The sequence below is a fragment of the Pipistrellus hanaki genome (genome assembly GCF_964339955.1).
Source record: "Pipistrellus hanaki genome assembly, chromosome: 16".
Classification (NCBI taxonomy): Eukaryota; Metazoa; Chordata; class Mammalia; order Chiroptera; family Vespertilionidae; genus Pipistrellus; species Pipistrellus hanaki.
The window spans coordinates 21,726,532-21,753,862 of NC_140518.1; the positions used below are offsets into that span (position 1 = coordinate 21,726,532).

General features: G+C 40.4%; 2 protein-coding genes across 2 annotated transcripts in view; one reads left to right on the top strand and one right to left on the bottom strand.

The window, feature by feature from the left end:
* Nucleotides 1-27,331, bottom strand: part of ACACA (acetyl-CoA carboxylase alpha) — a 246,989-nt gene that overhangs the window by 216,942 nt on the left and 2,716 nt on the right. The gene's annotated exons all lie outside the window — the stretch shown is intronic.
* Nucleotides 942-14,665, top strand: LOC311610742 (uncharacterized protein C17orf78 homolog; the record flags this gene model as incomplete). Its single annotated transcript, XM_084862282.1, is given in 8 exon segments — nt 942-999; nt 1,972-2,058; nt 2,783-3,028; nt 10,586-10,744; nt 10,747-10,755; nt 12,420-12,544; nt 12,986-13,120; nt 14,238-14,665. Coding segments are annotated over 8 exon segments (894 nt in total). The 3' UTR covers nt 14,313-14,665.

The following is a 27,331-nucleotide window of genomic DNA, read 5'->3' on the forward strand; positions in this document are numbered from 1 at the left end:
TACAGTGGGTAGAGAGAATACAGAGGCTCTGGGCTTAGGCAAAGGACCTAAATACATCCTCATTGCTGCTTTATGGTCCATCTACCTATGCTATCACAAAGTCTATATAGTATTACTAAAATATGCAAGTTTTGAATAATCTTCAACAGTTACCTGTCTAGGAAAACCTTCCCAAACTGCAGGCAGTATCTCTCATCTAGGATATTTAGCTCTTCTTCACAACCTCTCAGCCCAATAGTCATGGGAAGGTGATTTACCTATACTCACTTCACTATTCAGGGGTGTGAAAATGTACAAAACTAGATAGTTATATCTGTGTTGATGTAAGTCTATGTGTGTAACTGTGAATGAATACTAGACATCATTTGGTCGGAATACAGAGGAAAAAATTGAGATATGGAGAAATCAAGCAATTTTCTCAAGAGGACGTAGTTTTAGAACCCAGTTCTCTTAATTCCTAGTGCAGTGCTTTCTCCAGTGTAACTCACCAACTTATTCAGTCCCAGTTCCCTGCTCTACTCTATAAATCAATTTCCTTAATTGAAATCTCTTTATCTCTGTATGCTGGTGTGTAAATATATATGCCTGTCTTAGTGAGCATGCTTGTGAATGTCTACGTGTCTACCTGCAAGTATTTATAAAGATATCACTGGGCGTTTATGCCCTTTCTCCTAAGGAAACTTCTGGGTAATTACCATTTCTAATGTTGGCAGTAGTGATCAGAGAAGACCTTCTGAGTCAATCATTAAGCAGATTTGATCCTCTCTCCAATCAGCTCTATTCCTGGATCTTCGGGAAATGGAGCAAGATAATTAGGGTGGAACCAGACTCTCCCTGGGTCAAACTTGGTTCCAGGGCAGTAAAAATGCCTAGAAAGCTATAAGAGACAGTGACAGATTAGCAGCATACTGTCTCTGCAAGGAGCATGTGCTCAAGCTGACATGGATACCATCTTGGTCTTCAGCCTAATCATTACATCCTATGATGCCAACAAGAAAGGTAAGTGCTACTCTAGCTTAATATCCTGGAAAATCCAAAGAGAGGCCAGAAAGTGTTTGGGGTCTCTTCTGGCAAATAGAGATATAGCCAAAACTCAGTTGGCAATGCTTTCCAGTCATCCTATGCATCCTCTTGCAGGACTGCAACTTATTCAACCCAGAAAGATAGCTGTCCGTTTCATGGTGAGAAGTCTTCAAAGAATGTCTTGTTCATGAAACTAACATCAGAGTCCTTCCTGGAGGGTGCTGTCACAAATTCATACCTCCTCATAAGATGTCTTCCTTTTTAAGGTGTTACATCCAAATATGTGGGGATGCTCTTGGAAAGGGAGAGCTAAGAAAAGGGTGGTGTGGAGGTGAAATGGCACCATTTTCTGCTCTTTGATAACTGTTCATTTAAAACATGATTTTCAAAGTGTTCTAGACATTTCATCTCTGTAATTAGCTCACCAGAGTTAAGGCCAAACAGTATAATGTGCAGTAGTAGCAAATTTAGCAAATGAAGAAAACTCACAAAAAAAGAAGAAAAAGAAAAAAAAGAAAACTCACAACACCCTGTGAGTTATATGGCAAAAGCATAAATAATTATAACCTATGGTTCCATGGTATTCAGAAAGATACCTTGTTCAAGGTTACGCTTAATAAACTTTCAAAAGTTTTAAAACAAGAACAGGAAGGCGAAGAGATAATAATCAGTTTTTAAAGGAAAAGGTTGATCAGTCTTTCATTAACTTCATTTAACTCTTTTTTACCTCCCTACCCCCAAAGATAATAGAATGTTACTCAATCTTCTTTATATAATGTTACTTATCTAACTTCCTCTTGTATATACTTTAAAGACTTTGGGAGGAATTTTTATATTACCAATTGCAAGCTTTGTGAGAAGGAACTACATTATTTTGTATCTTCCTCTCCAGTGCCTGAAATTCTAAACAGTAAAGCCTGAACTTTTTTTTTTTTTTTTTACTTCCAGAACTCAGAGACAGCCGTTGTCAAGTGGAACAGCTCCCTGGGCTCTTCGCAATGGGTATGAGAAGCACCAGGGATGTGTTAATGCCAGGTATGGAATGAGCTCTCTCTTCCTAAAAAAAAATCACTTTGCCAAAAGTTTTTTTTTTTTTTTTTTTGAAAAATTTTATTTTTAAAAGATGCCTGTCTCTCCCATTCCTAGCGCAGATCTCAAGTACCCTATTTTAAAGACATGTATTCCCCCAAAAGGCTTTCTGGAAACAAATTTTTTTGAATGAATTCTTATTAGCTAAGATATGGCTATATAAATCAAAAAAGGGGATGAAAAAAGAGAAGGAGGCAGTATTCAACCCTCTGCATTAAAGGACAATCAATGAGCATTTCTCTGAGCTGAACTTACTGCAGTCACCCACCTTCATGGGGCCCATGGTAGGAAGGAAGAAAGGAAGGTTTCTGTATTAAGTACCATAAGCACATGCTGAGGAAGAAATCAACTAAAAAGACACAAAAATACAGCAGTGAAGTTTAACGAGCCAATAGGTAGTTCAGCCATTCAGATTAAGAACCAGCTTCCTGTCCAGGCAGAGTGGTTCAGTGGTTAAGTGTCGACCCATGAACTGGGAGGTCACAGTTTGATTCCCCATCAGGGCACATACCTGGACTGGGGGCTCAATTCCCAGTGAGGAGCGTGCAGGAGGCAGCAGATCGATGATTCCCTTTCATCATAATGTTTCTCTCTCTCCCTCTCCCTTCTGCTCTGAAACCAATAAATATATGCCAGCTTCCTTTATTCTCTTTGGCTTATCTCTTTGCAGAAGCTCAAGCTAAAGACAACAGGTCCACCTTCGACCAAATTCTGACTGTGGCTACCCTGCAGTGCCTTGCCTCTGGGAGCAAAGTAAAAGTCAGCCTTGCATATTCAGAGAAAAGGCCAAAGGTCAAGTATACTCTCAAGAATCTGAGAGTCATTGCTGCTCCCTACAGAAACAGCACTGCTTTCCCAAGCTGTCACCTAACCCCTACATCCAACTTTCAGAATGGATCTCTTCTAACAGGCAAAGGTGAGATTGGAACATGAGGTGAAGGTAGGCATGACTTTTATTTACAACCCTGAATGCAGGTAGAGCTTAGTAGCAGCTAATGCCTCAAGGAAATGGATTATCCTCTCCTTTGGCAAATCCATGTCCTCTCTGAGACTCAGTTTTCTAATCTCTAAGGACCCTTCTAGTCCTGACATGCTGCAATTTTCACATGCTCTCATTTCTGATGGGTCCTCTTTCACAATAGTTATTTAATTTTGATTTACTCTGAATGCACATAGTAACATATTCAAACAACACAGGTTTCCAGTGAAAAGTAAATCTCCCTTGTTCTACTCCCTCCGTCCTCCAGTACTCTTATCCCCAAGGGAAATCCTATTAACAACTTATTGAGTTTTCTTCCAGAGATATTCTAGGCATGTATGGATGTATATATTTTAAACATATAAATAGTAGCATACCATATATACTATTTAATACCTTGCTTTTCCCCCCACTTAACAATGTATCTATAGGTTGTTCCATATCGATATGTATTAACTAGAGGCCCAGTGCACGAAATTTGTACATGGGTGGCGTCCCTCCAGTTGGCCTGTGAAGATCGGGCCCTAACTCCCTCCCCCAGCCTTGCAGCCCTGACTGGCACCCTGCCTTGGCCTGGTGCCACCCACTTACCTGCTCCACCTTCCCACTGCCATAGTTGGCTCTCATAGGGACCCATGGGGGCTGGCAGCACCTCCACTGTAGCCCACTGCCAATACCGCTACGCCTGCCATGTTGTTCCGCACAGCCCCGTTGGTCAGTGCACATCATAGCGAGCAGTCAAACTCCAGGTTGATCAAACTCCCCTCGAGGGGACAATTTGCATGTTAGTCTTTTATTATATAGGATATGTCTCATTCCTTGTAACTCTTGTACATTATTACATTTTATGTCTATACTATCACCAGTTCCCTATGGATCGATATTTTGGTTGTTTCCAACCTCTTACAAATACAAACAATGCTGCAAGCAATGATCTTATACATTCTTCTTTGTGTGCCTACAATTTATCCATAGGATAAATTCCAAGCAGGGTTGCTGGATCAAAGTTTGATAGATATTGCTAAGTTACCCTCCACAGGGGTTGTTCAGTTTTTCACTTCCACACACATTGAGAGTAACTATTCCCCCACAGTTGCTGAGCAATGGCTCTTGACCTTTGCCTTAAGTTTCTCTGCTTCTGTCCTTCCTTCTCCCACCCATTCTTTTTGTCAACTAGTTTATGATCTATATATCAGTATTGGCAGTTCCCCCTACATACAGGAAATTCCCTAGATCCATGGTTGGCAAACTGCAGCTCTCAAGCCACATCTGGCTCTTTGGCCCCTTGAGTGTGGCTCTTCCACAAAATACCATGGCCTGGGCGAGTCTGTTTTAAAGAAATGGCATTAGAAGAAGTTTAAGTTTAAAAAATTTGGCTCTCAAAAGAAATTTCAATCATTGTACTGTTGATATTTGACGCTGTGGAGTAATGAGTTTGCTGACCACTGCCCTAGATGCTACTGTTGCAGTGCTGGAAAAAATTAAATAAAACTTGACACTTTTAGAGAAACTGGGGGATCACCAGCAGAATAATGGGGGTGGGGGGGAGTACTTTTAAAACCACAATCTGTTTAGAGCAGTGGTTGGCAAACTCATTAGTCAACAGAGTCAAATATCAACAGTACAACTATTGAAATTTCTTTTGAGAGCTAAAAACCAACTTCTATGCATGGGCCACAAAGTTTCAATAGCACTGTACACGCTCACCTGCACGTGGTATTTTGTGGAAGAGCCACACTCAAGGGGCCAAAGAGCCGCGTGTGGCTCACGAGCTGCAGTTTGCCAATCACTGGTTTAGAAGACTAGAAATTGGGAAATAAGTGGATAGGTTCTTGGGATGTAGCCCAGGTATAGTAAATTATAAATCCTCACATGACAAGAATGTTTTAATTCCTTTACTATACTTTCTAAAGTTCACATAGTGATCACTTTTGTGTGAAAAAAGCTCTTAAAAACTTAAAAGCCTCTGACAGTATGTGGGGGCTTTCAGTCACTCAGTGTTAATGCAAATTAATTCAACCTGATTGTTCTCTTCCTAACATGTGTCACCCCCACTCTATGAGTCAATGATAAGTGTGATGGGAATAGCGAACTTAAGTCATTTTGGAGTCTAGAGACATTGTACAGGGTGAATCTTTCTTGGATATAATGCTATGCAGCGTTGGACTCAGAGCAATTAAGACACTAGCTCTTAGAGATTTGGGTCAGGGAAAACTGGGGGATTAAAGGGGAGAGATGCCAATGATCAACCTGCCCTAATTCAACAATTTGCTTTGGGTTAGCCTAGAGTCCAGGGGAGGAGGAAAAGTTTAAGCCAGCGACTTTCAATGGGTGTGTTGCAAGAATTTTTAAGACATGCAATACCTGATTTTTAGTCGGGCGCTGGCCTGCTTCCCTTAGATTGTTGAATTTAAAAATAGCTATCCAGTGTAGCTAAATAAAAAATTATACCTATTTATTTTAGTCAGATCAGCAAAAAACAATTTTTGGGGGGTGTTCCCTGGAATTTTAGTATTATAGTTTCTGTGTGCCATGAGATGGAAAAGACTGAAAATAGCTGGTTTAAGCTAATACCCTGTACTATCTGAGCTGTGCAAAGAAAGTAAATGGATATTTGCAGGTTAGTTTGGGGATCTAATCATCAGTCAAGATACATTTATTGAACAACAATGAATTGCAGACAACCAATATATGAGTGGACTTTTGAAATATTGCCCCATTTATAAGTTTAAAACTGCCTATTCTGAATTTAAACTTACACTCAGTGCCAGGAAGTGACACACTCGAAGTAGAGTAGAAAAAATTAGGTACATGGCCAAATTTATAAGGTCATAAAAGAGATGCCATTATAGATGACACCAGTCTACACAGGAGGATGTCCCAGAAACAAGCCAATGCATGGAGATGTTCCCAGAGAAAAGTAGGAATCTGAAATTGTAAGGATGAGAATGAGCTGCAACAGAAGATGTGGGTTGACATGCAATCTAGAAAAATGTAAGATGGAGACTATTTGTTACTGTTTATGGAATTTGGCCAAGGAAAAGATCCTCTATTATAAATATTCTTATAATTCTTTCTGATGAAAGAGGACTCGTAGGTCTTTATCACTTCTGATAAGGTTTACACCATCTATTCTTCAGATCTATATTAATCAAGAAACTTTCCATTTATGCATTTGGCTTCACAAGAATCTGTAGGTTTAGAAAAAGGGTATCTAGACAAGAAAAACATCATATCTGATCCATTTGGCAGACTCATTCGCCTATGTACATATTTTTCAATGTCATTTTTAGTATATAGATTAGGTTCTTTGGAATTTGACTGGTGTGCACTAATTCCTATGGTCTGTTTAACCCATGTGAAACTGTGAGGATAGGAGAAATATTACACAAAGGTTTATTCTTTTTTTTTTTTTTAAATATATTTTATTGATTTTTTACAGAGAGGAAGGGAGAGGGATAGAGAGTTAGAAACATCGATGAGAGAGAATCATCAATCAGCTGCCTCTTGCACACTCCCTACTGGAGATGTGCCCGCAACCAATGTACATGCCCCTGACCGGAATCGAACCCGGGACCTTTCGGTCTGCAGACCGATGCTCTATCCACTGAGCCAAACCGGTTTCGGCAACACAAAGGTTTATTCTGATATTAATGATCACCTTTGACAGGTTACTTAATTTCTCCAGTGCTCAGTTTCTAGATGGTCTGATTTCTATTGTATATATGTACAGCTGAGGTTTAGATCCGAAGCACAAACCCAATAGCAATATATAAGGCTTCTCAAATACCTCCTTCAACCTGCTAATATTATTACAGAATAGGCTCTAAAAAAGACTTCCATTTAAATGCAATGCATCTAATGCTCCCTTTATAAAATAAGTTATTTTGTAATAAAGCAAAGCATCATCTCCTAAATCATCCATTTCATAAATTGGGACTTTTGTTTTTCTCATTAAAGTGGGGCATTCATGCCCAAATATCCTTAGCCAAAGAAAAGCTAATTGCAATTCCATCATCACCAGGAACGGGAGAGCTGTATTTATAAATATGCTCCACCTTAATTACCTAGCAGATGAGATCTACTAGAGATGAACTGTCAACATGGATGGGCATTAATTCAGAAACTTGGCAGAAATGAAAATACATTGACAGATGAAGCCTATTAGGTAGACTTTGCAACAGTGGCCCCAAGACATGCTATAGGGAAATACCATTATCCCTGTGGTTAGAGGGCACAGTTCTACTTAGAGGGTCTCTAGGTTTTTCCTCCTCCTCCAATCATATCACTCAGCATGCAGAGTGTTTTCATACCTGCTTTCTTACCTTCACATAACTCCTGTGAAATAGGTAGATTAAGAATTATCCTATATAATAAAGAGCTAATATGCTAATTAGACTAAACAGCAGAACGACTGTCTGGGGCTGCAAGGACCGGGCCCCTTGCACGAATTTCATCCATTGGGCCTCTACTTTGATTATAATGATCTTACAGACAAGGAGACCAAAACTGAGAGAACTTAGGTGACTTGTCCAAAGTGAGATTTGCTTATCTTCAGCTCATCTGTCTCATAGAACATGTTATCACTTTAGAGACCTGACTGGCACTATGCTGAAAACACTTCACATAATTTCCTTATTTGTTTTTTCTTTTGAAACTGTAGCTCTTGGTCTCTATCTTTGCCAACACTGTCTTCCTGATTAAAATGAAATCAAGGATGAGTCCTTACCCTGTAATTTCACATACAATGTCTGGTACTGTAGCCACTGGCCTCTGAAGTAAGGAACTATCATTTTCACATGGACTTCATCAAGACATGGGAAACTAATTTAGAAACATCAAGTAGGACTTACAGACCTCAATTTAATAAGCAATGATAAGAGACCATTCAAAATGGAATAGGAACCACTGTGTGAATTGGATTAAGTCAATTCTGCAGGCAAGTGAAGTTCATTCCAGACTACAGCCAGAATTTGTCTATATCATCTCATCACTTCCACAGCTGGTCTGAGTCACCATCATCTCTTATTGGATTTCTGCAATAGCCTCCTGTCAGGTGACTCTGCTTCTGCCCTTGCCCCACTACAGTCTATTTCAGTGATCCTTTAAAAATGAAACCATCATGCCATTCCTCTGCTCAAAACCTTGTAATGGATCTCCATTTCTTTTTTTAAAAATATGTTTCTATTGATGAAAGGGGGGGGGGGGCGGGGGGCGGGGGGCAGGGAGAGGGAAAAAGAGGCAGGGAGAGGGAAAGACAGAGAGAAACATCAATCAGTTGCCTCCCCAAAGCACTCAACCGGGGATCAAACCCACTACCCAGGGATGTTCCCTGACTGGGAATCAAACCCGGTGACCTTTCAGTGCACAGGATGATGGGACAATGCTCAAACCACCTGAGCCACACTGGGCAGGACTGGATCCCCATTTCAATCAGAATAAAGACCAAAGTACTTTAACTAGCCTACAAGGCCCCCAGTGATATGCGCCCATTTCCTTTAGATCCTTATCTCCTACTCCTGCCCCCTTGCTTACTCTACCCCAATCTCAGTAGCCTCTTTGCTTGTCCTCTAAAACTGTAACACGTCAGACATTTCCGCCTTGGGGCCTATACTCTAGCTCTCGCCTCTGCCTATGTCACTACAACAGGTCCTCGAATAACATCATTTTGTTATAACATTGATGAGAAGAAAATTGATTTCCACTAGGGCTACTGTCTGTGTGGAGTTTGCATGTTCTCTCCAGTTTGCAAGGTTTTCCCTCCATACACTGGTTTCCTCTCACAACCCAAAGATGTGCATATTACATGATTTGGACTATCTACATTGCTCTGGTCTCTGTGTGGGTGTATGTGGGTGCCCTGCAGTGGTTGTCCCCTCCCTGAGTTGCTGGGATAGGCTCTGGCCACCCTCAGCCCCGAACTGGAATAAACAGCTTAGAAAAGATTTATCTTGCTTGTTTTTATTAATATTTATTAAATGTACGTATAGTTCATATTTATTTCAAAGTTTAATATTAGAAGTGCTCTCTTTAGAAATTTGGTGATGTTTTTATAACCAGAAATATGCCAGAGGAACCCAATTCTTATTTTCTTGTTTATATCAGTTAGCCTATGGGACAACTGGTTTTGTTATATGTCATTTTGCCTTAAAGTCACAGTTTCCAAATCAAGCAACAACATTAGTGAGGACTTACTATTCTTTCCAGGTATCTGCATGGCTATTCCCCTCACCTCCTTCAAGTCTTGGCTCAAATCTCACCTTCTCAATGAAACCAGTCTTCACTGCATGTTGCCAAACCACTGCCCACCTGCACCACATCCCTAGACTGCTCCCTTACCTTTCTCTACTTTTATTTTTTTTTAATATATTTTATTGACTTTTTACAGAGAGGAAGAGAGAGGGAAATATCGATGAGAGAGAATCATCGATCAGCTGCCTCCTGCACACCCCACACCGGGGATGTGCCCACAACCAAGGTACAAGCCCTTGACCGGAATCGAACCTGGGACCTTTCAGTCCACAGACCGACGCTCTATCCAATGAGCCAAACCAGTTTCAGCTCTTCCTCTACTTTTAAAAATATATTTTTTATTGAATTAAGATAGGAAGGGAGAGGAAGAGGAAGAGTGAGTTAGAAACATCAATGATGAGAGAGCAACATTGATCGGCTGTCTCCTGCATGCCCACACTGGGGATGGAGCCCGAAACCTGGGCATATGCCCTGACTGTGAACTGAACAGTGACCTTCTGGTACATAGGTCAATGCTCAGCCACTGATCCATGACAGCTGGGCACCTTACTCTATTTTTTTGTAGCACATACCATAAAATTTACTATATTTATTGTGATCTGCTTCCCCCCCTCAACCCTTTCTCTCCTTTACTCCTTCCCTAGCTAGAATGTATCCAACTGATAAATCCAAAGTAATGAAGTAATATCTACCACATAATAGATACAGTATTCATTTTTAATTATTTGCAGAATGAATGAAATTGAGGAGTGCATGTAGCTGGGTGGTCTTTCCTTCTTCCAACTCCTTTCGCTTTCCCCAATCCCCTCTCAGAGTAGTTGACTTACACTCCACCTGACAAATTTGCAGCAATCATTAAGGCAAATGATAATATTTCATGTTCCTCTTTGGACTTTGAAGCCATCTTTTTAAAAGATGGAAACTTTGAACAGTGTTACACCCTCCATCCTTATTATTATTATTATGGCTTTAAGCATGATAGGCAAGTAAGATATGGTCTATTCCTCCACTCTGATCCTACATTAGTCAAAGGCCTCCTGGGGATTTTAATCCATATCTCTTATTAGTATCTCTATTCTCATATACTCTTGGCATTATTTGGAGCTTACAGCCTAAACCTATGGACAGGTCAATGGGTTTAGTATCATCTTGGGTAGAGCTAGGTTCTTTTGTCTGGTAAAATCAAAGGCAGGATAAAGTTTTATCAGTTGTCCTTTTATTCATTCTTTCTTTTTTTTCTAGCTTTTTTACCAGGGGTCTTCCAATGTAAGGCCTATCCAGCAATGAGGACTTCATTAGAGGCTTTTCCCACCACTACCACCTCCATAACTCCAGGGAATAAAGGAGGAGAGAAAACTACAAGTATTGATGATTTTTCTACCCCTTTGAAACAAGGTACAGAATAAGTGAGAGTGAGACAAGAACAGAAAGAAAAACACTTTTAACCCCAACATTAGCCTGTGTCTCCTAAGATTTTCCTGGCGGTTGAGAGGTTACACAGAGTTTCTACTAGAAAAACCACTCCATTTCTTATGGAAAACATCAGTTTCTCTAAAAAGAAGGTCTCAGAAATGTTTGTAGTTTGACACTATAGACATGTGCTGCATCACAACATTTTGGTCTATGATGGAACTACTGTATATATAGTATAGTACATAATACTTGATAATAGTAAATGACTATTACTGCTTTATGTATTTACTATTCTACACTTTTTTTTTTATTCTACACTTTTTATAATTGCTTTAGAGTGTACTCTTTCTACTTATAAGAAAAGTTTGCTGTAAAACAGTATGTTGTGTTAGGCCAGCAGCAGCCTTATACACCTGTGTTTACTGTCTCTTGATTATACCATTTTCTTTTATGCTTGATTTAATCTCGGTTGTCTTATAAATTTTGTGTAGCTTAAATGTATAGTGTTGTATCAAGTCTACACTAGTGTACAGTAATGTCCTATATCTTCATATTCACTCACCCACTCACTCACTGATTCATCCAGAGCAACTTCCAGACGTGCAAGCTCCATTCATGGTAAGCGCCCTGTATAGGTGTACCATGGTTTATCTTTTACACTGTATTTTTACTGTACCTTTCTATACACAAATACCAATGTGCTACAATTGCCTACAGTATTCAATACAGTAACATGCTGTACAGGAGCAATACACTATACCATATAGCCTAGGTGTGTAGTAGGCTGCACTAGGTTAGTGTAAGTATCATCCAGGTTAGTGTAAGTATCAAAAACTCTCGTTTTTGCTCAGTGATGGAATTGCTTAATGATGCACTTCTCAGAATGTATCCCAGTTGTTAAGGGGCACATGACTGTAATAATAGTGCTTTACCTCCACACCAATGAGCTAATCTTGCAGCCAGATTTGGGGATAGAATGAAATGTATTCATGTGGTAGGAAATACCAGCCTCTTCATGTATAGACAGGCGACATTTACACACTAAGCAATTATTATAGTGATGGCACCAATCAAGTACATGTTTCATCTGCACAGTTTTTGGAAATGACCTTCCCTAAATTGACCAGAACTCAGATTCTGTAAGATTCTGGCTTGGGTGACATCCTAGTTCCTACCAGGGGAAAAATAAATATGAGACTAGTAATAACAAGTTGCATATAAGCCATTTGTCCCCAAATTTGGCTTATGACCCAGGAGCAATGCCAACTCACCTTTGTTCCTTCTATGCCCCACTAAAGCCACAAGGAGCAAAGGAGGGTGATTTTCTAGATAGAGACCCTGAGAGGGCTGCTGGTGAAAGAAGAGTTAGACCTCCTTGGGCACTCCCACCCTTTTCCTCTCTTGAGAGCAGTGCAAAAATGGGTCCTATTTGATCATGGAAAAATCCCAAAGCCCTGGGAAGGTGACTCTCTGAGATTAGAGCAGAGCCCATGATGCCCACCCCACTCCTGACTGTAAGTCTGACCTGGAAAGGGGCCCTGCCTCTGAATCTAGGTGGACCCCTCTTAGTCATGTGAGCCAAGAGACCTTCAAATAAGAGGGTTGATCTTCTCCCTCTCTCAAATTCTCTTTCTCCCTCTTCTACTCTGCTCTCGCCTTTTAGACACGGATGAAGATCTAGAGAAGAGGCAGAAATGGAGCAGTGTGGTCAAATTTCTGATTGCTGTCACTCTGTTGTTAAGTGGAATCGTTATTACAGTGTTTGTCATTTTTGAAGTTCCATGTCCTGTAAGTTTGCTGATGTATTGGGTGCTTGGTCTTGATCTATAAAAATCTCCTTTTCCAGAGGCAGGTTGGCATAATAAGAAAAACATAGACTTTGGAGTTTGGACAGACCTACCACTCATACTCACTAGCTGAGTGGCTTTGAGAAAGTTGCTTGACTTGTCCAGCCTCAGTTGTCTCATCTTTAAAATGGGACTAATGATATTTGCCTCTTATGGTGGTTATGAAGGTTAATTGAGATCATGTGTGACAGGAGGTCCTTGCTAAATGTGAGTTCCTTTCTTTACTGTACTTGAACATTCTCCAGGGAGGATAGAGCCAATAGGACAGAATAGTTTCTTTATAAGAGATAATTTTCTTTAAATGGCCCGACATGAGGTTTGGAAGATAATCAAATGCATACCAGCGACCTAAAGTTAATACCAGTCATTTTTCTCCCCTCAGTGTAAATGCCCAAGAACCAGAGAACTATGCCAATGCCGGCGATTGTGGAGAAGGCTAAGGAAGGAAGGCCAGCAACCTGAGGCAGCTGAATCCCAGCCTCACTCTCAGCCAGAGAAGGAAAGTGTTCTCTGTATGGTTTGTGCATTTGTTTGGAGAAAATGGGGCTAACATATAAGACCTGGGATACAGGAAGCTGCTTCTGTTATGAAGCAAATGTGGTTAATTGTTTTATGTGTCAGGAAACAGGTAGGTATTTGTAATGCTATTTTCTTAACATTAGACCAGCCATAACACATAACTGAAAATACAGATTTCTGGGCCCTAGATATAATGAATCAGCAGAAAGAATCAGGAGTTTTTAACATAATGGATTTACTGGCTTATTCATCTATTCCATAAAATTTTACTGAAAGTGTCCATTTTTCTTCTTTCTTCCCACCTTTCAGAGGCTTACAGTCTATGTTTATAACAGGTTATCATTTAGAAAGTACATGCAGCCCTGGCTGGTTTGGCTCAGTGGATAGAGCATCGGCCTGTGGACTGAAGGGTCCCAGGTTTGATTCTGGTCAAGGGCATGTATCTTGGTTGTGGGCACATACCCAGTGGGGTGTGTGCAGGAGGCAGGTGATTTTTTTTTTTTTTGACCCCCTCCCTCCCTCCCACACATCCCCTCCAGGAGGCAGGTGATTGATGTTTCTCTCTCATCGATGTTTCTGGCTTTCTGTTCCTCTCTCTTCCTCTCTGTGGAAAATAAATAAAATATTTTTTTTAAAAAAGAAAGTACATACAAAATCAGATGGGCACGGAGTCAGGTGTAGTGCGAATGGAAAAGGATTAGTAAAACATACTTGGTCCACTTAGACCTAGGTTTCTGCTGCTTTCCAACAGAGTGAGACTGAATGGGCCTGATTCAAGGAATGAAGTGGAATTGTTGTGCATCTGGGATCCAAAGTGGCTGCAGATCGAGGGCCTTTTCCATCCAAGGCAAATAGGTCAAGCAAGGGGTAGATGGGCTCTTTGCTGGTAGGTTATAGGGCCCAATAAATTGTAGGTTTTCATACTAAGTGTACCTTGCAGATACTTTCTCTGTATAAGCACAATAACTTTCCCTAGAATTTCTGGGAGGCAAAGAGGCAAAATGATGTGTACTTGGAATTATACAGGGTTTTGTACTTAGCTATTTTTTGGCAGTATATAAAGAAAAACCCATTTGCATCCTTCTTTATCTTTCCTATTTTCTTTCAATTTTTAGGTTGGACAAAATGCTCCCAACTCAAACTCAAAGAAAGCTGCCGAAATCATTGTTATCCACCAGACATACTTCTGAGAAGTTCTGTTCTGACTCACACGGATACTATACTGTCTTCTCCCTATTGTTAATCAAGACTAGAGGCCCAATGCACGAAGATTCATGCAGAATAGGCCTGCCTTCCCCTGGCTGCCGGCACCACCCTCGCTCCAGATGGAATCGCCTTCTGCCTCTCACCTTGTTGCATCAATTTGCATATTCCCTCCTTATTGGCTGTGGGTACTGCCATGGTTTGTTGTGGAGTTATGGTCAATTTGCATATTCTGTATTTATTATATAGGATGGGCAGATATTTGTCATTTCTGCACTCATATCTTCAGCATGAACATTACAATCAAACAGTAATGCCAGGCCAATGAAGGGGGAGCCTGAGCTTAATCAATTACCCTCATGCCACTGGTACTGACTGATATCCAAGCCTCTGAGATTCACTTTGTACTTCCACAAAAAGTGGGTATCTTCTCACCCCATCAAATGGAAACAGGAAGTCTTCCCTCTAAGGACTGTGAATGGACCTATTGCTCTTTGACAAAAGGTTTAAACACAGCCTCCAAGGAATGGCGAAGAGCAGCCACAAGTGTGGCATAGTTCACCCACTCCTCTGTTATCTTCAGGGCTGACTTCATGCTCACTGGCTCTCAACTGGCTTAGGGTGAAGGTCCTGTTTTCCCAAGGTTTTATGATTTAGCCTCTGCCACCACGAGTAGCTATGAACACACTGGTGAAGGGAATGTGAATTTAAGCATTCCAAGGTGCTAAGAGACCCAGATGAGGTCTCCTGATAATCCAGAGTTCCTAAAGTGGCCCTGATATTGTACCCTACCAGAAGAGTGAGCTATGTATATTCTGAACAAGGACATGAGAGCAAAAATGGTTACCATGATCTTTCTCAAAGAGATACAGATATAAGTCAAGTCTGACCTGCTTAACTAAGAGTTTGGTAAGAAAATGGAAAGATATTATACTAAAGCAGTATTTAGGTAAAAAGGGAATGGTGGGGGCAGATAAAACTGTTATCCTGCCTTTTTTTCATAAAAGGCTAAAACCATTCCATTTTATTGTGGTGAAATGTGCCTGTTTCTAAATAATTCTGTTTTGTTAGTTCTCTGATAAAAATCATATACTAATTGTAATTTTCTTTTACTTCAAGTATTGTCCAAAAAATAATGATTCTCAAAACTGTACCAGCAGAGGAATGAATATATCTTGCCATAACCCTGAATTAATATTCAAGCCAAGCCTGGAAGAGATGGAACAGAAATAAAGCATGGATGATGGTAGTTTTCAAGGAAGCTCTAGAGACCCTATAGGCATCCTAAAGTCCCATCGAGCCTTGAAAACATAGCAGATAAAGACAACAGAGCAGTGGGGCTTGCACTTGGATAAATGAGTATATGATTTGCACTCTTCCACTGACTCACATCACCTCCAGTTTATCTTGCCACCATGGTTCAGTCTGACCATGAAATAGGAAAAACAAAACAAACAAACAAACAAAACTTGTTCCTTTCCAAGACCATGAGTGAGGATGATTAGAAGCATTCTATACTTGGTCTAGAATTGATACCTACATTCATCCCCACCCTCCCAGCCTCATCCACCACACATGTCCTTTAATCTAGAAACATGAGATTTATCAGGAGGTGAAACCTGGGGCAAAGTCTATATCCATTAATGCTTCTGCAAGAGTATAATTTTAATAACATTTATAGTGACTTTCTTTAAAGAAATTCACTGATGGGACCAAAATCATTTATTTTGCTTTAGGGAAAACCTGTTTTCCCTGACAAAGCAAGGTTCCTCTCAGGATTTTCTGACTCCCTCATTAATAATCATTTAGAATCCCATATTCTCTCTCTCTTTTTTTTGTTTGGTTTTGTTTTAAGGTTTTGACTTTTATTTATTTAAAATAAATCTTTGTTGTTCAGATTATTACAGGTGTTCCTTTCCCCCGCCCAATAGCTCCCCTCCACCTGATTCCCAACCCCACCCCACCCCATGCCCTTACCCCGGCCACTGTCTTCATCCATAGGTGTAAGATTTTTGTCCAATCTCTTCCCGCACCCCTCAGAACCCTTTCCCCCTGTGAATTGTTAGTCCAATCTCTTTCTATGTCCCTGAAGAATCCCATATTCTCTTAACAGTTGGAGATCTTTGAAAACTAAGAAATGGATGAGAAAAATAGCACAAGGGAGGGGAACTTGGGATGGGCACCTCAGTCTGCAGATCACTTCACAGCAGGACACAATTCTCCCTGTCACCACTATAGAGTAGGCTATAGTCTCAACTTGATAAAACACTCTTTGTGTGGAGTGCCAATTATTCCTCTGGGAAGTGACTAGTTGGCAAGATTTTTATTTCAAATTCTTTCTTATTAAGTTACCACCTTCTGTTTTTCAATTATTAAGTACATTCTCATTATAACAATGTTTAGAAAATACTGGCAAATCTAAAAGTAAAAATATTACAACTAATCCTTCCTCTTAGAGATAACCACTGTTAATACTTTGATGTACCTCTTTATAGACATGATTATAACTATATATCTATATCTATATCTGAATCTATATCTATCTATCTATCTATCTATCTATCTATTTCTCCTTATACATAAAAAGACACATGTTACACAAATAACATCATACTCTTCATACCATTTTAAAGTTGCTATCTCTTTTTTGGCTAGCATATTACTGCTATATTCCAGTCAAGTCTTAGAAAGAACTGGAAGTCATTCCACCTTTTCTAAGGGTCTAAATCACCCAAATACTTTTTCAATCCTCGCCAGAGGATATGTTTTTCGGTGATTCTGGAGAGAGGAAGAGGGAGAGCAAGAGGAAGAGAGAGGGCGGAAGAGAGAGATAAAGAGCAATATGGAAAAGATTCATACATTGATGAGTTGCCTCCTGGACATGCCCTGACTGGGGACTGAACCCAAAACCTGGGTATGTCCCCTGACCGGGAATTGAACCCACAACCCTAACCAACTGAGCCACACCAGCCAGGGCAACCTAATACTTTTTGATAGATGCAAAGATTATGGTAGGAAGTTGCTTAGGGCAGAGAAGGCACATTAACAGAAATTTCCAATTTAAACTTTTGAAGGTATTGCTGAATGACGTTAATAGTTGTATGTGTATGCATGTTAAAGCATGACTTACTTAATATAAACTTAAAATATACAATTTTGTATGTTTTGCCATTCTTCATTTTGTAGATACACCTGTGTTCTCAAAAAATCAACATGACTGAGGACTAGTCAATTAAGATCCCCTCTTTTCTGTACACCCAGGGTGGTGCAAGAGGTAACTAATCACAGAGGGACTTAAAAGGTGGCTCTAGTCCTAATTGTTCTTGCCCTGCTCCCACATTGATTTTGAGCCTCTTTAAATACCTTCCAGCAAATTCTGACCTAGAGCACTTTTCCTATGTATATGTGCAGAACTAGGCATTTTCTAAGGAAGACCTGCTATATGGACTTATGGCTAGGGACTAGGAACGCTTCTCTTTTTTTGTCCTGCACAAGTTGACAGTCTTATGGCTCCTCCTCCCCTCACACTCTGATCCTCCACACCTCCTCTCCCACTCTCAGAAAGGATTTCATTTTAGAGTTCATACAACGCCCCCCATGTTGCCTTGAGTTGCCATCTATCTTTTTATGTATACTTCCTAGTTTGTATCCTTGGAGGTTGTAGTGTATTCTCTACATCTACATTTGTATATCTCCATATTACTCTGTAGCCAACAAAGCACTATGTTCATAGTAGATATTCAGAAAATGTTGGTAACATCATACTACTAAATGGATAGCTGAGGATATCATACGTACCTGACTTTCTAGGAGAAAATGAAGTAACTTTTATTTTACATCAAAGCTGCTAAAGGTTAACCAATGAAAGGCCATCTGTAATTGTTGGTAACACTTGAATTCATTTCTCTAGACTTACATGCTTTTCCCTCTGATATTTTAAATGTTTAATTTTTAATTTTTATTTTTTAATCCTTACCCAAAGATATGTTTTATTGACTTTAAGAGGAAGGGGGAGAGAGAGACACATCAATCAGTTGCCTCCTGCATGCACTGACTGAGGATTAAACTTGCAAACTTTTGGTGTACGAAATGATGCTTCAGCCAACTGAGCCATCCAGCCTGTGCTTCTCATATTTCTTTCTCATCTTTCTCTTCTTGCTCTGTATTCTAACACTTTTCCTTTTCTTCTTTTTCTTTCCCTTATTCAGTGACCTGACTTGCCAGTCACCCAATACTAAAAATTTCCCTTAATTTTCACTCCCAGAGGATTTAGATCCATGTCTATACTTAAGTTTCAGCCCCCAAAGCCTTTTTTCTTCTACCTAACTCTGCTTCACAAGCTACAGTGTAACAACTAGTGCACTTTGAGCTGTTATTTACCAACTTTCACCAAACTCTGGTGAATTTGCGCCACCCAGTGGCTGAAGTTACCAACTTCATCCTCTGGGGGGAAAAAAGCAGTGGGCAAAAATAACAAATGAGAAAGAAGTTATATGTGCCCTAAATGATGGCTATAAGTGCCCCAATTCACAACAGCCGAATTTTGTCCTATTTTAAGTTATTTTCTAAAACTTATCATAGTATGGAGAAAGACATGTTCAGAGATATAGTGTCATGGTCTCCCCAAAAAAAGATGATATCCAGAAGACGCTTTTAGCATTTATTCGAGTTACTACTGCTCCTTACTGCACCAAAAATGAATAAATAGTGCAGGCTACAGGGTAAAGTTCTTTTTAAAAATATATATATTTTGTTAATTTTTTACAGAGAGGAAAGGAGAGGGATAAAGAGCTAGAAACATCGATGAGAGAGAATCATCGATCAGCTGCCTCCTGCACACCTCGCACTGGGGATGTGCCCGCAACCAAGGTACATGCCCTTGACCGGAATCAAACCTGGGACCCTTTAGTCCGTAGGCCGACGCTCTATCCACTGAGCCAAACCGGTTTCGGCATACAGGGTAAAGTTCTAACTGCCCTCTAGAAGAATCAAACATTCAACAGAAGAGAGACTGACTTTGAAGACATAGGCTATACAAAACAATAATATCATATAGCAATTTAACTTATTTATTCTACAATAAATTTCCTTAGACATGTTTATGTCTAGGACATATGCCAAGGAGTAGAATTCATTGTTCAACTTTGCTAAACACATATTGTTTTCCAATGCCCCAGTGGTAAAGAGAGTCTCTATTATGCCACACCCTAACTTGGAAATCTCAGGCTGAAATTTTTGCCAATATGATGACTATAAAGCATGTAGTATATTGTTGTTGTTGTTATGTGCATTTTCGTGCTTACTAGTGAGGTTGAGCATCTTTCCATGTATTTATTTGCTTCAGGTTTTCTTGTGCTTGCTTATAACTTCTCCCTTTTTTTCCTATTGTGTGATGTTGTGTTTTTTTATAATTGAGTTGTACAGTCTTGTATTCCTGACTATACAGTAGGCCCTCTGAATCTGGGTTCTACACCCACAGATTCAACCAACTGTGGATAGAAAATTTTTTTCAATGTTACATTGTTGCTGACATGTATCATGTTGTCAGTTCTGTTTTGTGGGATTTTTAGACGTACCTGTCAATAGGTTTTTAAATGCAGCCAAGAAAATAGATTCTTGGAGGCAATGGGACTCAGAGCTTCAAAGCCTGACAGTTGCTTATTTATGGGTATATTTGCATATTAAGGAATATTACATTAGAAATACATTGCAGCCGAGACCGGTTTGGCTCAATGGATAGAGCGTCGGCCTGTGGACTGAAGGGTCCCGGGTTCGATTCTGGTCAAGGGCATGTACCTTGGTTGTGGGCACATCCCCAGTAGGGGGTGTGCAAGAGGCAGCTGATCAATGATTCTCTCTCATTGATGTTTCTAACTCTCTATCCCTCTCTCTCCCTCTCTGTAAAAAATCAATAAAACATATTTAAAAAAAAAAAAAAGAAAAGAAAAGAAATACATTGCAGACTGCAACATGTTTCACAAAGGATTAGTATTCAGGAATATAGTACGTAGTCTCTTTTATCCATGTAAGATGTGTTCCAAGACCTCCCAGTGGATGCCGGAAACTGAAGACAATACCAAACCCTAATATACACTACGTTTTTTCCTATACATACACACCTATGACACATTTTAAATTATAGATTACGTCCAGTAAGAGCTAACAATAACTAGTAATAAAATAGAACAATTATAATACACTGTAATAAAAGTTATGTGAATGTGATGTCTCTCTCCTCTCCATCCCAACCTGGGATAAGCTGGACAAACGGATGATTCATGTCCCAGGAGGGCCAGAGGACATGGGGCAAGCTTTCATTATGGCATGCAATTTAAAACATGAACTGTTTATTTCTGGAATTTTCCATTTAATATGTTCAGACCATGATTGATCACTGGTAACTGAAACCATGGAAAGCAAGACCACAGATAATGAGGCACTAATGTAATATTCTGTATTTCTCAGAAGCCATTTGATTTTCCTTAAAAAATGTTACATATCTCTGCTGGGATCCGTTACCTTCTAAGATTGTATAAAGTGTGTTTAGAGGTTGGGGGTAGAAGTTTGAATCTCTACTATGCTACCTGCTTACCCTCTGGCCATCATTTTCTACATCAGTAAGATGGGAGTAACAATGCCTTCCTTAGAAGGTTTTTAAGGCCTAAAATAAGAAAATAGCCAGGACCGCTTGGCTCAGTGGATAGAGCGTCAGCCTGCGGACTGAAAGGTCCCGGGTTCGATTCCGGTCAAGGGCATGTCCCTTGGTTGCGGGCATATCCCCAATAGGGGGTGTGCAAGAGGCAGCTGATCGGTGATTCTCTCTCATCGATGTTTCTAACTCTCTATCCCTCTCTCTTCCTCTCTGTGAAAAACCAATAAAAATATATTTAAAAAAAAAAAAATATATATATATATATATATATATATATATATATATATATACACACACACAGAAAGAGAGCTTTGAGCAGTGGCTATTTTCAGTGCCAAGTAGGGAGGAGAACCCTGCAGTGCCATTTTGAAGAGTGTGAACCTGGAGGAAGAATATCTGCCAACAAAGGCTCCTTGTGATGAAGTGGGCCCAAATTCATAACCAGAATCTAACAGCCTCTGATTACAGAAGGCTCTCACACATACTGCATGTCAGGGAAAGCCATAGACTGAGCTGCCAAGCTTCCTGCACTGTGCTCCTGACCTCACTTCATAAAGAAACTCCTGGTATTGTATTTGGACCAATGGGACTAAGACCTTACTGTCCAATTGGAGCTGTGCCGCCATATCCTCATTTGCATAAGTTACTAACCAATCAGAGCAGTTCCACAACAACCAACCAGAATGTGTGAGCTGGTCAAACAGAACAGTGCAATTTGGAACAAAACTGTGTGACTTTGGAGTCCTCATTTGCATAGAAATGGACCAGTCAGGGACAGAGACAAGAACTTCTTTCTATATAAGCCAGCCTCCTCTCTGTTAGGATGGAGTGCACTTTCTGCTGCATTTCCCCAGCTTGCCACTATAAAGCTTGAACTGCAACATTAGAGCTATAACACTTGGCAGCACTAGACCTGTAATACAGGCTACTTTACTACTTCATTTGAGCAGCTTAGCTTGAGCTGCTTCACTTGAGCTGACTCACTGGAAACCCTTCACTCAAAGTTTCTCCCTTCACCACACCCCAGACTGGGAATTCCTGTTAGCACTGAATAGGTAGCTGTGAACTTTGCTTAACAATAGCTTATCTGTGTGTGTGAACAGGTGATTAAATAGAAAAGGGTTTCAGAGAAAACTGTTGTCCTGGCCATTATTATAGGTTCTAGAAAATTAATAAAGTGAGCAAACACCAAAAAAATGTGTTTGGCTGTGTGAAAACAACCAATTGCAGTAATTTATGTAAATAGCTTAGCATTTGAGGTCTAATCATCATGTAGCACAACAATTACATATATCATTAAATATGCATCAGATTAACCTTGTAACAATAGTAAAGAAATTGTTCTGTACTGTGAGGAACAGTCTTATAGTTAATTGATCATAATACATAAGTCTGTTCACTATTTACATTAATTAAATGGGACGGAGCTCCTGAGTTTGTTCTGCATTTAAGGTAAGTCAGGATTAATTGTCCTTGATTACAGCTTTGCATTTTCCCTATGACCTGTCAGATAATGTACACTCTGTTACTTTTTTGTTTTGTGTTATTAATTTTTACTGATTTACTAGAGGCCCGATGCACAAAATCTGTGCAAGGGGCTCGGTCCTGCCGCAGCAGCAGCTGCCTCAGCCCCTGGCCACTGCAGTATTGTCTGGAAGGTCATCTGGAAGGATGTCTGGAGGGACATCTGGTCTAATTAGCATATTACACTTTAATTATTATAGATAGACTGGAAAGGAGGGGGAAGAGAGAAACATCAATGTGAGAGTGTAACATCAATCAGCTGCCTCTGACACACCCCCAGCCCACAACCTGGGCATATGCCCCAACCAGCAACCCTTCAGTGCACAGGAGGGTGCCCAACCAAATGAGCCATACTGGCCAGGGCCACTCTGATAGTTTTGTAGTGATAAAAGTACTAAAGAAGCGGGGAGCTGAAAGAAATTCTGTTTCATTGCTTCGCGTTCTGTTCTAGATATGTTTATTGATCTTACTTTATTTTTTAAATATTTTATTGATTCTCTACAGAGAGGAAGAGAGAGGGATAGAGAGTTAGAAAGATCAATGAGAGAGAAACATCGATCAGCTGCCTCTTGCACACCCCCTACTGGGGATGTGCCTGCAACCAAGGTACATGCCCTTGACCAGACCTTTCAGTCTGTAGGCCGACACTCTATCCACTGAGCCAAACCGGTTTTAGCTGTTTATTGATTTTAGAGAGGGGAAAAGGGAGAGGGAAACATTGATGGTGCCTCCTGTACATGCCCCAACTGGTGAACAAACTCATAACCTACAATCTAGAACAACTTCTAAACAAGCCCCAGGGTTATTTCATGGAGCATTTATAGAATTAAAATTACCATTATAATTTACTAGAGGCCCGGTGCACAAAAATTCGTGCACTGGGTGCGGGGTGTGTGTGTGTGTGTGTGTGTGTGTGTGTGTGTGTGTTATTACTCAGCCCGGCCAGTGCCCTCTTGCAGTACGGGACCCCTCGGGGGATGTTCACCTGCTGGCTTAGGCCAGCTTCCAAGGGTTTGTGGCTGAGGGGAGCTCACCCTGTGGGAGCACAAAGACCACCCGGGGATAGCTCCTGCATTGAGTGTCTGCCCCCTGTTGATCAGTGCACATCAAAGTGACCTGTTGTTCCTGGTCATTTGGCCTTTAGGGTCAATTTGCACATTACCTTTTTATTATATAGGATCTATCTACCACCATGAATTAGGTACATGAATACACACATCATTATAAAACTCTTTTTTAAAAAAATATATTTTATTGATTTTTTACAGAGAGGAAGGGAGAGGGATAGAGAGCTAGAAACATCGATGAGAGAGAAACATCGACCAGCTGCCTCCTGCACATCCCCTATTGGGGATGTGTCCACAACCAATGTACATGCCCTTGACCGGAATTGAACCCGGGACCTTTCAGTCCACAGCTCTATCCACTTAGCCAAACCGGTTTCAGCCATCATAAAACTCTTATTAAGTGTTCTATTTTTCATTTTACATATGAGGAAAGAAGCACAGATAATAACTTGCTTTAATTCTTTTTTTTTTTAATAACTTGCTTTAATTCTTAAAGGTAGTAAAAGCTGGTGACAGGATTCAGATTAAGGAAAGTTTTAAAGTCATGCTTTTTAAATTATATTAAACCAGGGGTCCTCAAACTTTTTAAAGTGGGGGCCAGATCACGGTCCCTCAGAGAGCTGGAGGGCCGGACTATATGAACTACTAATTCCTACTGTAACACCTTGGCTGCGCTCACTGCCCAAAAAACCTGGCGGGCAGGATCAGACTCCCCTGGGGGCTGCATGTGGCCCGCGGGCCGTAGTTTGAAGACCCCTGAATTAAACTGTGTCAGGTTCCTTACAAACCATAGTTAAAACATTAGGCACTTGTTGGTTGCAAAGAATATAAACTGCCTGTCATCGAATGATGCAAAATATTTTCGGAGCCTATTTGATAGTCAAAAGGTGGAGGCCCTATATAGTAAGCTGAAAAGTATGTAGCTAGGTTGCTGTGTAGGCATTTTAAAGTTTTCCGATAAACAGAAGTCACATAGCAACAATACATTCCTAGTTTTCCTGACTTTTTGGATTCTACCCAAAGCCTGGTGAATCATGACACTGATATCCTGCACTTTTTGTAGGTCAAAAGCAGTCAGTGAGCCCTAACCGGTTTGGTTCAGTGTATAGAGAGCTGGCCTGCTGACTGAAGGTTCCCTGGTTCGGTTCCGGTCAGGGCACATGCCTGGGTTGTGGGCTTGGTCCCCAGTGTGGAGCGTGCAGGAGGCAGCCGATCAGTCATTCTCTTGCATCATTGATGTTTCTATCTCTCTCTCTCCCTTCCTCTATAAAATCAATTAAAATATATATATATATATATATATATATATATATATATATATATATATATATATTTAAATTTTTTAGCCGAAATCGGTTTGGCTCAGTGGATAGACTGTCGGTCTGCGGACTGAAAGGTCCCAGGTTTGGTTCTGGTCAAGGGCATGTACATTGGTTGTGGCCACATCCCCAGTACGGGGTATGCAGGAGACAGCTGGTCGATGTTTCTCTTTCATCAATACTTCTAACTCTCAATCCCTCTCTCTTCCTCTCTGAAGAAAGTCAATAAAATATATTTTAAAAATTGGGGGGAAATTTTTTTTTAAAACGTGATATGTTAAAAAAAAAAAAAAAAAAAAGCAGTCAGTGAGATAGGAAGCGGCAGAAGAAATGGGGTAGCATCATGAAAACTCTGTGTGATGATCATAGCATTATGTAAATCTTGATTACTGCTAACTTCCTTTTTAACTAGTCAGAGAAAGTGTATTAGTTACACTTGGACAGATCTGCTTTTTCTTTTCTAGCCCCAAAGAGCCGAACCCAACCCTGAAGGGCGGGGCCTACCTCCAAAGAGCCAAGCCTAACCCCTAAGCAATACCTATTCTCCCAGCAGGCCCAGGGAACCCAGCCTCAGGGCGATTTTCACAGAAACTTCTCCCTTAAGAGTCAGCTGTCCTTTCAACCTATGTCTCCTAGGATCTTTTCCTAGGGTCTTTTCCTGTACGGCAATCTTGTGGAGACAGGGGCTTTCCCACTCAAGGGTCTTTTCCTGTACGGCAATCTTGTGGAGACGGGGGCTTCCCCATGACCTGGGTCAATTTGATTTTAATGGACCTAACCTGGAATACCCCAGACAAGGTCTAAGAGTGCGGGAGACAAATGATAGATGTCTCTCTCTTTCTTTCTTTCCCCCCTCTTCCCTCCCTTCCACTCTCTCTAAAAACCAGTGAGGATTAGCAACAACAACAAATAAAACACAGAAAGCCACCTCAGTTTATAGGAAGAACATTAGATGAAATAAAGTTTATAAAGTCTTTCAGCACTCTGGCCATAGTAAGTATTAAAAATGGTAGAGAATCATTTCCATAGGGAGGGAGGGAAGTTCAGAAAGTACACTTTTGATTCCAATCACTGAAACTTAGTAGTTGAAGAGTTGTTGGCCCTGACTGGTTTGGCTCAGTGGACAGTGTCGGCCTGTGGACTGGGGGGATCCCGGGTTCTATTCCGGTCAGGGGCATGTACCTTGGTTACGGGCATATCCCCAGTGGGAGGTGTGCAGGAGGCAGCTGATCAGTGTTTCTCTCTCATCGATGTTTCTAACTCTCTCCCCGTCTCCCTTCCTCTCTGTAAAAAAAATCAATAAAATATATATATATTTTTTTAAAAAAGAGTTGTTAGGATATTCTGGAATTGAATATGAAAACTCTGTGTGATGATCATAGCATTATGTAAATCTTGATTACTGCTAACTTCCTTTTTAACTAGGCAGTCACATCACAGAGCCTGACAGTATGTACAATTTTCCTGGTTTCAAAGTCAATTTCCTAAATTAGTTATGAGTAAAATCGCTTGGAGAATGTGCTAAGTCCTAAAGTTCAGTTTTCCACAATATTACCCAACATGAACTAATCTTGAATATTAATAAATCTCAACTTAAAAAGGATAGACAGTGGTGTTTTTTTTTCCAGATTCCTTTATACACGTTCAGTGAGGGGAACAAGACAGTTCTCTATGCCATGCCAGGTTAAATACGAGCTGCACTGGAAGCTAAAGGCTCTCCTTAACTCAGACTCGGGGCCAGGAGAGGCGTTCCTGAGGAAGGATGTTTAAGTTGAAGTGGAGGTACCTTGGTAAAGGAAGCCTGGGAGGAACGGAGTGCATAAGAGAAAGCTGAGGGGCTTCCGTCCGGCCAGAGAATAAAATGTGAGATGGGGCAGTGATGACACAGAAATAGGAAGACACTAGGCCGTGAAGAGCCTTCTACAAATAGTGACCATATAGGTAATTTATTGTACAAACTGAGACACTTCTGAGAGTGAAATGAGACAATATCACTAATTATATGGGGACAATAGGAGGAGTAAACCAGGACTGTCCTGAGCAAATTGGAACTTATAGTCACCCTACTTGTAAGCCATGTTCAGGTGCCTGAACCTCCAGGGAAAGTAAAGATTGGATATCTTCTCTGTTTACCTTATACATTTTGCCTGAGTGACTTCATCCATACCTTTGCCTTTACTCGCTCATTTCACAAATATTCATCCAGGATGCACTTCTGGGCACTGAGGTCACAAAGAAGAAAAGACACAGTGTCTGTCCTCAAGCTCTGGCTAAAGAAGACACATATCCAAAGAAACAGTTCTAACACAATTATACAATTTTAGTCCTGGCCTCTCCTCTGAGCTCTAAACGCTTATACCGTATGTCATTTTCACTCAGATTATTATAAAACACAGATTTAAAAAAGAACTTCTGTTTTCCTCCAAATCTCTGTTCTTTATCAG